Source organism: Aspergillus tanneri (genome assembly GCF_003426965.1).
Source record: "Aspergillus tanneri strain NIH1004 chromosome Unknown AapTan_7_pilon_pilon_pilon, whole genome shotgun sequence".
In the NCBI taxonomy this organism is placed as follows: domain Eukaryota; kingdom Fungi; phylum Ascomycota; class Eurotiomycetes; order Eurotiales; family Aspergillaceae; genus Aspergillus; species Aspergillus tanneri.
This window is the reverse complement of record NW_022984634.1, coordinates 976,414-990,174: the sequence shown is the minus strand read 5'-3', so window position 1 is coordinate 990,174 and position 13,761 is coordinate 976,414. Positions and strand designations below refer to the sequence as shown.

General features: G+C 49.5%; 5 protein-coding genes across 5 annotated transcripts; 3 read left to right on the top strand and 2 right to left on the bottom strand.

The window, feature by feature from the left end:
• Nucleotides 1-1,327: 1,327 nt before the first annotated feature.
• On the top strand, nucleotides 1,328-4,212 carry orlA (putative alpha,alpha-trehalose-phosphate synthase subunit Tps2; the record flags this gene model as incomplete). Its single annotated transcript, XM_033571549.1, has 3 exons — nucleotides 1,328-1,645; nucleotides 1,754-3,995; nucleotides 4,046-4,212. 3 exons carry the CDS (start codon nucleotides 1,328-1,330, stop codon nucleotides 4,210-4,212), a joined length of 2,727 nt encoding a protein of 908 aa, XP_033424864.1.
• A 931-nt stretch (nucleotides 4,213-5,143) lies between these two features.
• ATNIH1004_006921 (putative MFS monocarboxylate transporter) lies at nucleotides 5,144-6,589 on the top strand (the record flags this gene model as incomplete). Its single annotated transcript, XM_033571548.1, has 1 exon — nucleotides 5,144-6,589. One exon carries the CDS (start codon nucleotides 5,144-5,146, stop codon nucleotides 6,587-6,589), a length of 1,446 nt encoding a protein of 481 aa, XP_033424863.1.
• A 574-nt stretch (nucleotides 6,590-7,163) lies between these two features.
• On the top strand, nucleotides 7,164-8,044 carry ATNIH1004_006920 (PDGFA associated 1 family protein; the record flags this gene model as incomplete). The annotated part of the gene is made up of 3 exons (XM_033571547.1): nucleotides 7,164-7,209; nucleotides 7,289-7,356; nucleotides 7,430-8,044. 3 exons carry the CDS (start codon nucleotides 7,164-7,166, stop codon nucleotides 8,042-8,044), a joined length of 729 nt encoding a protein of 242 aa, XP_033424862.1.
• Nucleotides 8,045-8,558: 514 nt separating this feature from the next.
• On the bottom strand, nucleotides 8,559-9,780 carry ATNIH1004_006919 (ABC transporter substrate-binding protein; the record flags this gene model as incomplete). The annotated part of the gene is made up of 3 exons (XM_033571546.1): nucleotides 8,559-9,208; nucleotides 9,267-9,545; nucleotides 9,630-9,780. The coding sequence occupies 3 exons, from the start codon at nucleotides 9,778-9,780 to the stop codon at nucleotides 8,559-8,561; spliced, it is 1,080 nt and encodes a 359-aa protein (XP_033424861.1).
• Nucleotides 9,781-12,102: 2,322 nt separating this feature from the next.
• ATNIH1004_006918 (unc-50 family protein) lies at nucleotides 12,103-13,293 on the bottom strand (the record flags this gene model as incomplete). The annotated part of the gene is made up of 4 exons (XM_033571545.1): nucleotides 12,103-12,414; nucleotides 12,496-12,833; nucleotides 12,890-13,068; nucleotides 13,184-13,293. 4 exons carry the CDS (start codon nucleotides 13,291-13,293, stop codon nucleotides 12,103-12,105), a joined length of 939 nt encoding a protein of 312 aa, XP_033424860.1.
• Nucleotides 13,294-13,761: the final 468 nt, after the last annotated feature.

The window sequence follows — 13,761 nt, the reverse complement described above, 5'->3', positions numbered from 1 at the left end:
GGATGGGAGGTTTGAGTATCACAGATACTGGTTGGGGAGGGCTGTCATCACCATGATCACTGCCCTCAACAGGTAAGGTAGTTGAGTGCTTTAAGAGAGAATTTTCAAGAGAGAATGAAGTCGTTGACGAAAAGGATGCTCGACTAAATCACATGTTTTGGTGCCTGAGGCGAGATACTACTAGTCACGTGCGATATTACAGCCAGCCCTAAATAACTAAACTAAACTAACTTAACTAGTTAACTAAAGTTAACTAACGTATTTTTGATCAATTTTAAATGCGTTGTTTTAGTGGTTGAAAATGATCAGGAATTGATTTAAGGTATGCAGGGTGACCGCTCGGTGGAGTTGACCGCTCGGTGATAAAATACGTTTGCTGGTCCGATGAGGTAAGCCGGGGCCAGAAGCTTCGAATTGCATGACAAAACGAAAGATTTGATTCATCAGAGGCAGTTGTCGCAAAGCCATCTGGATCATGGCATGACGTATGCTGTCATAGAGGGAGAGAAAAAAGAAAGAACAAAAAGAAGAACAATCTGGTTTCCTTTTTTCTCCTTATATTGGGAATAATAATATTGCTAGAGATAGAGGACTTACTACGTACTAGATACTAGTATATTATAGTATATCTACCCATAGGCATCCCCTCTGTTACATCTAAACACATCTAACCATAAGATCGTATCCTGACTACTGTACTTGTTCTCCTTGCCTCCCTTTCAATCCTTTTTTCAGTCTTGTCTCCTTGACCCATTCTGGTGAATCGAGACTCTTTCGATACGGGAATGGTTCCCTAAGCATTCACCGCCTGCACATATTCGGCGCCCCTCTTGCCCTTCTCATTAAGCAGCTTTCTTTCCAACGTCCCCCAACCTTTTTCTCTCGGCACAGTGTCCTGACTTTTTGACACCTTGCAATTCACCAGTACTTCTCTTTCTTACTTGGTCCCTACAAGAAGATAGAGACATTTATTCTTCTTGTTATCTAGTCCCGGCTTCTCCCCCAAATGGAGTAATTCACCTTTCCTTTCCCAACCCGTCTTGCCAACCCACCTCTCGATCTCCTAAAATCATGAACTTCGCCCGAATTCGATCGTCAAGCATGTGAAAATAAAAAAAGAGAAAAAGAAGAAAAGTAAAAGAAACAATGCCTTTTGATTGACCTGGGTTCCTCAGAATCTCTTCGTTGATCGGTACCTGCTGTCAATTTATCCTTCGCCTTGTTCCCCTTTGTCATCTCTACCCCGTTCCGTCATAGCCTCCTCAAGCAAGGAAAACCCACGAGCATACCCTCTGAGCGGCCAGCCTCAGTTCTGGTTGGATCCGATATGGAATTCCCGGGTGCCGATACTGGATCGGACGGCTGCATATTGCCCCCTCATCCGCCTTCCCCTATCTCCGAGAGTTCGGGAGATAAACCTTCATCGGGTCCGTCCGATCCGTCTTTTCCCGCCACTCCTTCTCAAGCGGCCAAGGATGCAAAATCAGGATTTGAGCTTTTGCGTCGTTTGAGTCTGAAAGAGACACCTCTCGTGCTGGAATCGGATCCCCGAGATGAGTATCCGGGTTTACAACTTACTGGCCGACTCATCAGTGCCGCCTTTTGCATTCCCTACAAACTGAAATTTCGACCAGGCTGTGACTGGGTATGCTCTCTCTCTCTCTTTATTTCTGTTTAGCCTTCTTGGGGTTTGCCATGCCTCGGTACTCCTTGGAATTAGGATGCTGTCGTTCGATAAACTGACCCTTTGAAGGAACTAAAACCCCGTCCCGGAACTTCTGCTCTGTTTGATTCTTTCGCACACCTCGGCTCCGACGAAGCACGATGGTCCCATACACTCGTTGGCTGGACCGGCGAAGTTGAACCGGTCCAAGAGGCAACTTTGCAACACATTCCCCTAAACACCAACTCGAAATTACCAAATACCGTAAATGGTACATGTTTGCCTCCTCTTAACAAGGCGGCAGCACCAGTGCCCGTCGACACCACTGAACGACCGCCCAGTCTTCATATCCCGGAAGGGGTTTCGGTCCCCGCAGAAGACCGGGGGCGGCTTGATCGCCAACTAGCTTCAGGCCGGTATGGTAAAATCGCGCCCGTTTGGCTAGCAGCTGAATCGGAGCTGCCCGATGACACAATAGTGCTGGCGGATCAAGGCAGATGGAGACGATATGCAGAACGAGAATTGTACCCTCTGCTTCATTATAAACAACATGGGCCAACAGATGGGCGGTCGGAGCGCAAGTGGTGGGTGGATTATGTGCGAATGAACCGCCTTTTCGCGGATCGCATCGTGGAGGAATACCGAGAAGGCGACATTGTCTGGGTTCATGACTACCACCTTTTTCTCCTACCCAGTATGCTGCGACAAAGGATTCCAAACATTTACATCGGCTTCTTTTTACATGCCCCCTTTCCTAGCAGTGAGTTCATGCGTTGCCTGGCCAAGCGCAAGGAGGTTCTCACCGGCGTGTTGGGTGCAAACATGATTGGGTTTCAAACATTTTCCTATTCTCGCCATTTTTCATCCTGCTGCACTCGCGTCCTAGGATTCGATTCAAACTCTGCGGGGGTCGACGCATACGGTGCTCATGTGGCCGTGGATGTTTTCCCCATTGGAATTGATGCCAAGGCGACCCAGAAGATTGCTTTTGGGCCCACTGATATTGAGAAGGCCGTGGTGGGGACCCGCAAGCTGTACGCGGGGAAGAAGATAATTGTTGGCCGTGATCGACTGGACAGTGTTCGTGGTGTCGCCCAGAAGCTACAGGCCTTTGAATTGTTCCTGGCGCGGTATCCCGAGTGGCGCGACAAGGTTGTGCTGATTCAGGTTACTAGTCCTACCAGCGTCGACGAAGAAAAAGAGGAAAATAAAATAGCTAGCCAGATCTCCAAGCTGGTCTCTACCATCAATGGCCGTTTCGGCTCTTTGAGCTTCTCCCCCGTCAAGTACTATCCTCAGTATCTTTCCCAGCAGGAGTACTTTGCGCTGCTGCGGGTTGCGGATGTTGGGCTGATTACTACGGTCCGAGACGGTATGAACACGACCAGTCTGGAATATATCATATGCCAGCAAAACAATCACAGTCCGTTGATTCTTTCCGAATTTTCTGGAACGGCCGGAACCCTACCCAGCGCAATTCATATCAATCCTTGGGATACGGCGGGCGTTGCTGGGGCCATCAATCAAGCTTTGATGATGTCGTCTGAGCAGAAGCAGTCTCAGCACCTAAAACTATATAAACATGTCACGACGCATACTGTCTCGGCTTGGTCCAAGCAATTCATCACTCGGCTGCTGACCAACCTGTCTTCCTTTGACCAATCTGTGGCGACCCCGGCCCTCGATCGAGCCAAGCTGTTGAAGCAGTACCGTAGAGCACGGAAACGACTTTTCATGTTCGACTATGACGGCACACTCACCCCAATTGTCAAAGATCCTCAGGCCGCGATACCCTCCGACAGGGTTTTGCGAACGATCAAGTCTTTAGCTGCAGACCCTCGCAATGCGGTGTGGATCATCAGCGGACGTGATCAGGCCTTTCTTGATGAGTGGATGGGTCATATACCTGAGCTGGGTCTAAGCGCAGAGCATGGGTGTTTTATCCGGAAGCCTCGTTCAGATGACTGGGAGAATCTGGCTGAGCGATCCGACATGGGCTGGCAGAAGGAGGTCATGGAAATTTTCCAGCACTACACTGAGCGAACGCAAGGGTCCTTCATTGAGAGAAAGAGGGTGGCCCTTACGTGGCATTATCGACGTGCGGATCCCGAATACGGTGCCTTCCAGGCTCACGAGTGTCGCAAGCACCTGGAAAACACCGTAGGGAAGAAGTGGGAAGTGGAAGTCATGGCAGGGAAGGCCAATCTGGAGGTGCGACCGACGTTTGTCAACAAAGGATTTATCGCCACCCGACTCGTCCAGGAATATGGGTCGGGCCCCGGGAAGGTGCCCGAGTTCATCATGTGTTCGGGGGATGACTTTACAGATGAAGGTAACTTCCCGCTCCCATTTCCTCGAGTATAGTTACTGATATGGCGGCAGATATGTTCCAGGCCCTTGGGAAGTTTGATCTTCCGTCAGACCATGTCTATTCGGTGACTGTTGGCGCAAGTTCAAAACAAACTGCTGCCAGCTGGCACCTTCTGGAGCCTGCCGATGTTATTGAGACCATATCGATGCTGAACAGCAGCGCTAAGCAGGAATACTAACTTTCATGGTCGGCCGAGCCCATTTACTATGCCGTATTACTCTCTTACTTTCGCTTTGCCAGAATCTGTTATTGCTCATTCAAGCTGTCCCTCTATCTGCAGTACCTATTATTTTTTTGGGGTGGAGGGCAAATCCATATTCAGGCTTAGGGAGGGTGATGGGTTTCTCTTGCGGCTATACCGGCGTTCGTGACGACGGCCCTTTGTTCAGCGCTATATATTCCATGCCATCCTTGGGGCGTAGAGAGGTGCTCGAGCACTGTGGACTTGTTCGGTGGCGTCCGGATTGTATTGGACATTGACATGAAGTTTCGCTCGCCATTGGGACTCGAAGGATTGCAGTCGAATAGCGCAGGACGCGCATAATATGCCCAGGCGGGGGACTTGTTTTAGTTCTTTTGTCTGCTTTTTCTTCGAACCATGCTATAGATTGGGGCGGTGGGCACAGGAAGCTGTGGAATGGACCGCGTTAGAGAAATTTAGAGACCACATAGACGAGACGAATGGGATGGGGACTACTGTGGAGTGTTGGAGACGAGCGGCCCACACCATCTTTTAGTCTCTCTCGTCCGAATATCCGGCCCTGCTTCGGCCTTCTGTCCGAACCACGATGACTCTTTGATTCTTTGTCATCATCAATCGGGCTGTCCCCACTGGGCTTGACTTGGGGGTCTGGGGGAAAAAAATAAATAAAGGAAAAGTGCGGACGGTGTACGAGAATGAGAGACGAATTTATGAGTAATGACGACTGGAATTAGAGCGGTACTCGTCTACTTGTTTACATCCATACCATTACAACTGGGGACTGGTGACCCTCGGCTATCTCAAGGATTTTTTTTTTTTTTTCTAGAGGACGATTACGTTCATATATATACACATATGCTTGGCCGGATTGATTTCTCCTTAGTCACCAAAGATTCTCGGCTCAACCATGCCCATTGACGATATAGATAGCAGATTGTCGCATGATGGTCAACCAGAACCTGCCCCGTCCAAGACTAACGAAAAAGTCCCCAATACCTGTCTCGATGGAGACCGTCCTGATGACGAAGAATCAGGTTTTGACCAGAATCGATCGAAAGAACTTTCCAAATCCACCACCAACGGCAGTCATGCTGGGGCGTTGGCAGCTAGAACATTATCTCTCGTCCGCACCAGAGAATCTAGAAAAGATATAGGCCCTGCCCCCGACGGTGGTTTCGCAGCTTGGTCACAAGTAGGCCTAGGACATTTCGTTATTTTCAACACCTGGGGGTACATCAACAGCTTTGGAGTCTTCCAAACGTATTACACCGAAACCTTGGGACGTTCTCCGTCCGACATATCATGGGTGGGAAGTATCCAGATTTTCCTCCTGTTCTTCATCGGCACCTTTTCCGGCCGTGCGACGGATGCAGGATACTTCAAAGTTACCTTGACAGCGGGGGCTTTACTGGAGGTGTTTAGCATCTTCATGACCTCACTCTGCACTGAGTACTGGCAGTTGTTCCTGGCCCAAGGCATCGGGCAAGGCATCGGCTGCGGGCTCATGTTTTGCCCTACTGTTGCGCTTATTGCCACTTACTTTACCACCCGGCGTTCGATCGCCATAGGGATCGTGGCGTCTGGGTCGGCAACGGGGGGCCTTGTTTTCCCCGCTGTCGTCATGCGCCTATTACCCCAGATTGGATACGGATGGACAGTGCGGATCCTGGGGTTCATTTCCCTTGCCACGCTAATCCCGTGCCTGATCTTTCTGAAACAAAGACTGCCGCCCCGGCGGAGTGGCCCCCTGGTGGAATGGGCGGCCTTCATGGAGCTGCCTTATGCGCTTTTTGCCGTCGGGATGTTTCTGAATTTCTGGGGCCTATATGTCGGCTTCTTCTACATCGGCAGCTTCGGACGGGATATCATCGGTCTGTCTCAGTCGACCGCGATTGATGTCCTGCTGGTCATGAACGGCGTTGGACTACTCGGTCGACTTATCCCCAACCTCCTGGCCGACTGGTATTTTGGTCCGCTAAACATGCTGATCCCGTTCAGTCTGGTCACGGGAGTCGTTGCCTACTGCTGGGCGGCAGTGAACGACCAGGCGGGACTGTACATATTCAGCGTTTTCTATGGCCTTGCGGCGGCTGGGATTCAATCTCTCTTCCCGGCCACTTTAAGCACTCTTACGACCGATCTGAAGAAAGCCGGAGTACGGATGGGCATGGTGCTCAGTGTGGTGGCTGTCGCTGCTCTCATTGGATCCCCGATTGCGGGAGCTCTGATCCAAAGAGAGAACGGCCAGTATCTATATGCTCAGATGTTTATGGGAAGTGCCATCATCGCGGGGACATTGACCTTGTTCACCTCACGAGTGGCCAGGTTAGGACTGGTCTGGCAACGGGCGTGAAACGAGCCATGGGATTGATTGATTGGTTGGCTTAGAGAGACATAAGGGAAGAATGAAGCCGGAACTGACTTGATCTGCAAAAGTGAGGCGATCAAAGAGTGAGAAAGGGTTAGAACAGAGGTTGATTGATAGTAGTACTCAATGGCTTTAAAGAATTATTTAAGTCCTTAGTAATCACAACATGTGAGTGGCGGCCCCGATGAGGTAAGATGGTGCGTGAGGTCCCGCCCGCCGCGTTTAGGAAATCTCGTGCGTGACTCCATCAGTTCGTTCTCAGTCTCTCCCTCGAACGCCTTGCTCTCCCGGCAACTCGTCGGGCATATAGGATCCAACCAGCAGAGATCTTTGGGCCTCAGCTCCTGGATCCCGGTGGCATTTCCGTCGCCTGTATCCCGTATGTGATGCACCATCCTATCCCACTATACCCCTCACATGTCTGACTCCCAACGTCGAGTTTAGATATATACCCTTTTGCCGTTACCTACCTACGAGTCTTTTTTTTTTTTGTCTTTAGGAGACGAAAAACTTCCTTGGTCGTCTATCTAGAAACGATTCTTACGTCATTGTTCACCCCATGGCACCCCGTGGCCGTGGCAAGTTTTCTAAACCGTCCCGAGGAGGTATGTGAAACAGCCGCAATCTCCCTCAATCAGCTTGGGATTGAAAGCACGGAAACACTGATGGATGTGTCGGACGCAGGAGGAAAGCGCTTCAGCCGGGACGTTCAACCCGTCGACAAAGATGGGAATCCCGTCGGCCTATGGAGAGTATGTTCGCTCGCATGATCCACTCTCCACAACTGGGACGTGACACCTAACGCTGTACGTGGATTTCCCTTAGGAAACCGACGATGATGGCCTAGATTTGTCGTCATCATCAGCATTATCAGAGGTAGGGGAATCGGGTTCGGACGAACAATCACCGGATGTCAATGCCAAACCCGGTCCTAGTTCCGCAGAAGCACCCGAAATGACGCGTGATGAACGTCGTGCCGCAGCCAAGGCCAAAAAGCAAGCTGCTATTGCGAAGCGACAGCAAGTCCAACCGGGCGATCTACCGCCTTCCTATTCGGAGTCCGATGCCGATGACGACGACGATGCCGATTTGCCGGCCAACCCGAATCACACGGCCAGCTCCCGATCGCAGCTAGACGGTACGCAACCGGAAACGATGACGACGAAAGACCCATCACAGCTGTCTCGGCGGGAACGCGAGGCGATTGAGGCACAGCAAGCCCGGGAACGCTACATGAAATTGCATGCGGAGGGTAAGACAGAGGAGGCCCGTTCGGATCTGGCCCGACTGGCCCTTATTCGGGAGAGACGTGAGGCCGATCGGCTGCGCAAAGAGGCCGAGAAGGAGGAGAAGGCCGAGTTAGCGAAGCAACGGGCAGCAGAGAGGGATGCGAAGCTGCAGAAGGGTGGGAAGAAGAAAGCTGCGCCAAAGAAGAAATAATGAAAACGAACCGCTGTATTGTTTCCATATTTGGCTTCTTCGTCAGATTCTCACGGTATACGCCGCAAAATCCCAATGACTTGATGAAAGGATTTTTTCCAGAGTAATGTGGGCGAAACAATTTCTCTCTACATATACACAACCATGCTACTTAAACAGCTCCAATAGATCATTACTATATACTGGTTTAGCTCCCTATCTGAGATCAATGTCTCATAAAGCAGGGTCTCTTCCCTGTTGGTACTATCGTTCAGTATACTCAGTCACGTTCTCTACACGTATATCAACGAGAAGTATAAAACTGTAGTCTCTGCTAGCTTTATTTCTTCGAATAGCTAGGCACCAGATCAACATAGACTAGAATCATATTAACACCCCAAAAGATGCGATCTAATAAATACATTGGCAAAGCCATTTCTAAACCAGGATAATCTCAGGCCATATGACTGGCATTATGATATCAACTATGGCAGTGTCCCGGCACAGACCATGCAGCAGCGGAGCCTTTACCCACTTAAACACGGGGATAGACATCCAAAGGACTGGGCCCCTGGGGAGTACCCAAAGAGGTTTCCAGCTGATTCTTCCACCAGTCGACGACATTGCGCTGGTTGACCCAGACGCGGAATCCACCGACCTCGCTGTTGTTTTGCTGGTACAGCCGGCCCCTGTCCAGGCTCACCCGGGGAACGTAGCTGCCGGCGTCAGCTTGTGCCTTCTGCCATTCATCACTGACCAGGAAGCTCAGAAGGAGCTTGGAGGTTTCGGGCTTTTTCGTGCTGGCCAGGATTGCTCCTGTCTGAGACCAAGACATGGCTTCGTCCTTGGAAGGAACCTTGGATCCCCACCAGCCACCGATGGCATCACCGGTGGTGAAAGTGACAGAGCGAAGGTTCTTGGTATCATTGTGGGCATTCTGGATCACTGCAGCAGGCGTGTAGGTACCCCGGACCCACTGGACATCATTGTCGTTGAGAGCATGAAGCCATTCGAAGCCGTACCGGGTGATGATCTTGCTGAACAGATAGAGGACGGCATCGTCGTCATTGGGCCAAGCGAGAACCAGCCTTCCGCGCCATTTGGGATCGGTGAAGGATGCATAGTCCTCTGGAATGGCCGATTCATCGAGCTTCGCCGTATCCCAGGCAATGTCGCCAAAGCCATCTGTAAACCAGTTAGGAGGACAGTCCGTCTTAACAGAGAAGGGGGAGAGCAAGCATACACTCAGCAATTGGAAGATAGGCACCGTGCGGGTCGCGCTCTGAAGCATAGATGTCATTCCACATGGCCGGTTTGTAGTAGAGGAGACGATTCTGTTCCTTCCAGCGGGGGAAATCATGGAGGGTCTGCAGGATGACCACGTCGGTAGTCTCCTTCCCCGTGTAGAACTGCCGATCAATTCGGCTGTCATGATACTTGGAGAGGTCGACCGTCCAGTTTACCTGGATTTCTGGAAAGCGTTTCTGGAACGCCCGAATGGTTTCGTCATTCTGATTGCCGGCTATAGTTAAATTTAGAACCAGTGTCAGCAAGGAACGCGGGAATTAACAAAGCAGAGGGGAGGGAAGGTTCCATGATATCTTACCATCTCCTCCCGACGAGACAATCAGAGGACCAGGTTCCTTCTTGGCCGCTTCGTAGATCTCGTCAAGGGTGCGGGTCTCAATGGGGACCTCAGGAATCCACTGCGCCCATGCAAGAGACAAGAGGCCGGAGAGAGCAACGAGGTGTTTCATAGCGAAATAACTGGGAGAGAGACGGCTCGTGAATAGGATGGGAGGCGGTTGAAGAGGAATCGGATTCAATTATTAGAGTGAAGAAAGGGAGGACGGTGTTGGGTCGGATTGAGCCTTTTATAGAAGCCATGAGGCCTTCAGGACTCAAATCACACAGCCTTGGGTTGGGGAAGAAGTTTGGTAGAACATCTACAGTGTTTCTAGTCTCCTTGGCGTCCAAACATGGGCTGGTTACTCTGGTTCAGAGCCGTAACTTCCAAGTTCTAAACTGTTGCCTTGGACTGACTGTCTTCATGCGAATTGCACTAGAGTAGATTTCAGCCTAGCGTGTGGCTTTGAAGCTTGGCCCTGATGGTCCTTGGGAAAGAGGGTCTTCAGACCCATCTTACGGGGAGTGCATCCTATAATTCCGTGGACGGTATTGGGGGAAGGGTTTCCAATTCTAGAGAACAAACCCTATGATGTTACCTCCAATGAAAAAAAGATATAAAAGAATCACTGTCCTTGGGATCTTCGAGGTCCAGAAGGGAAGTTCCACGGAACAGCTGAAACGGGTGGAAAGAACTAATGGGGGAGAAAAGTGAGGCAATAAGTTATCAAATTGATCAAGTACTACAAAATCCAGACCCCAGATGGACGGAATTAATTCCGGTCGGCAACGGTGGTGACCTTCGTCATAAGGCTTGGAGAATGGAGCCCTTTCTCTTGGTGTGGGGTTAACCATGCCTTACGTCGACGTGGTGAATCCACCAGACCCAGCCCAAACCCTGCCGCAGTCTATTAGCGGCTCGTCAAGTTGGCTGAAGTATTCAAGAAACGTTCTGGAACAGTACTGGATTCATTAATGGCAAAAAGGTGGACCAGGTTTTATATGGATATCTGGCTGCCTATTTTGCCATGCCATAGATGAAACCTAGTTTTCAACAATATTCTGTCCTCTATGATGTATATAAGGGTTGAATTCAGCGTGGGTTCAGGATCGATCATATACAACTGTGATAGATATACTGAACCTCGGCGCTTTTTCGAGCCGCACTTCACCACTGCAAAAAAACACTATCTCAAGCGAATTGCTGCAGATTTTGCAAGCCTTAATCGGAGAGCTAAACTGGGGTAGGCTTGGAGGTGTTGAAGTGTACAGATTAGTAGGAAGAATAGAAACAAACTAGTAAAAGGACTGGCTGAGCTTAATATTTTATAGGTTGTCCCTAACTGCTTCAGAATCACTCTAAAGCGATAAACCCATGACAGTTTGGTAGATCTCGTCTGTATCCGCGTGTTTGAGGGTTGGTCTGTGGGTAGAACGAAGGCATCGGTGGTTGGATTGCACAAAAATAAGGTCTTCGAACAGTTGAAGTACCATAATTAATAGGATTAGGTGCAAGTCCGAACAGGTGGGCCTATTATTAATATTATACACAGTAACTATAAGTTAATGGAAATTTCCCGTTCCTTTATGTTACGTACACCTTGGGGTCACAAGCATATCAATAGAATACTTGCCTCCAGTTGAAAAGCCAGGTGCATCCGGCTATTATCCTGTATTACTTATGAAACAGCAATACTGAAGCCAAAAAAAGTTCAATAAAAGAAAGAGAGAGAAACAGAAACAAAATGAAAAAAGGACTAAATGTACTGTGTATAGCATCCTGAATAGCCCTGCGCCCTGAGGTGAGATCTTAATATCATTAACGGCAATCCATTTCCGCAGCATATTCCGAAATCGAATAGTCCTCCTCGGGGGGTGTGGGTATCGCATTCCCCAACAAATATTCATATGGACCGTCCATTGGACCTAGCAGACGTAGGGTCCGGCCCTTTCCAGTCACTAATGTTGTCAACCAAGTAAAATGGTACCATTTAGGTCAGCTACCGAATCTGGGAGTCGCCATGGGAAACTATATCTTCAAGTATCAAACGTCGTATGAGCTGTGTTTGGGACGGTATCTGGAGGCGCATTTTGTGATCATGGACATGACTAGATTAAGAACCTTATATAGAGGGGGCCGCTCGCTTATGGAATATGTCAACTAACATAATACTTCCGAGACAGTCCCAGAGAACCCTCGCCAAAGTGTCTAGAACAGGAAAGCTACAGTCGTTCTAGAAAATCACGTATGTTTAGGTACATATATATATATGCAATATGCAACCGAGCGCCTAGACATTTAAAACATTAGCCCCACCGAAAGACCACAAACACGCATGAGCAATACCGATCTCCATGAGACACCAGCGCCGAATCTGACCAACGGAAATCATCCTCGATAATTGCCAACAGACAAACATCCGACAGAGCGGGTTCCGCCATGTCATGACTCATCAGGCTCCCCAAAACAGCCCCTCCACGCCAAGTCCCTGAGCCACAATGCCCCATCCCGCAATCAAACTGACAAGCCACGTGATCGCAAAGCCCAGGATCGGAAGCAAGAGCAGCTCGGTGTTATGCAAAAATGGCAACGCGTTATAGCCCAGGAAAGTGATATAGGTGTAGTACGTTAGAGCAGAGAGGTAAAGCGTGTTCCCAAGGAACGTGGCAAGGAAGTTGCTGGGACTGTGGGTAAGCACTGGGAGGAGAAGGAACTGTACGACGTAGAGATGAAGATACAGAGGGAAAAATGCCCGGATGGAAACCTGAAGCGGTACTCGGTTAGCCTAGTCATTTCAGATGTTTCGATACGGCATTAGAAATCTGTCTTCAGGTGGCCCGCTTACATCAAAGCAGTACCCAAACTCCAGCTGATCCTTCTCCCCCGGCTGCATGAACAAGCCTTGCGCCGCGCCGCGCCTCCGTCCACGTCCACCCCTCAGTCCGGTGAAAGAAGCCGCGGCTCCATTTGGACCAAAAAGTCGGCCGATCACAAAGTACCCAATAGTCGATACCAATAACGAAGACCCAATGAAATGGACGAAGATAAATAGCAGAGATAGGCGGACTATTGACCCGAATGATGGCGCATATGCGAGGCCCCATGCGAGAGCTGTGAGGAGATGAAAGAAGGAAAGGAGATATGTAAACGACGGATCGGGGCGATGCCAGGTGTTTTTTGTCTCTGTACGGCAGAAGGCCGTTAGTTGAATGAATTAAGAGTGGTTTGCCAGGGCATACGCTTCTGTGGGGGGTTGGAAAGCACCGTTAGCAACATAGATCCATGATGAGAAGCGTGCTTTGTCCAGATACCACCTACATGATAATATATTGATTTGAAGACTTTCTTAGGTGCAATAAGCAGTGATGTCATCTCCCAGATGGCCATCTCAAAGTCCATCTGTGGAAACTTGAACAATCTGGTGAAACGTCCTCTGGGATCAGCCACCGTTCGATCATCTACCACATCTTGACAGAATATATAGAGAGAACATTTTTCCACTTGGATAAGGGAGAAGTGAGCTAGGAACCCACCGTTTGAAAAATCGCGGCATCCGCACACTGGAACCGCGGTTTGCCGGAGGGGTGCCACCTAAATTGGAGGAAGAGGCATGTTGACGCGGAACAGATATGTGAGGGTTCATCTTCTAAATAACAAAACCTCGAGGCCTGGAAGTCAGGAAGGCCGAGAGAAAAGGTGGATCAGGTCATATGTATCGATAGGGCTTCGTGGTGAATGGTTGATTATGATATTCCCTGATGATCTGAAGGTCGGCTCGTTATGTCATCATCCACGGGCCTCGGGAGAACTTCATGCCGTCCATCTTGAATAAAGAGAAAAAACAAAAGGAAAAAGGACCAAAAAAAAAAAAAAACCAAAACTCGTGGTAGACCGGACTGGATGAACCTAAGGATCGACCGGATAGTACGAGAATAAATAGAGAGACGGATAGAGAAAGTCTATTCTATGGGATAACTATGGAATTACTAGAGATGGAGAGTACCTAGACATATCTCTCAGGTACCCTCTCCCATCCAGAGCAGGAAGAGAAGTACCTGGCTAGAGGTACTCTGTACATCTCGAGTTAGGGGTCTGGCCAACCCCGTGACTG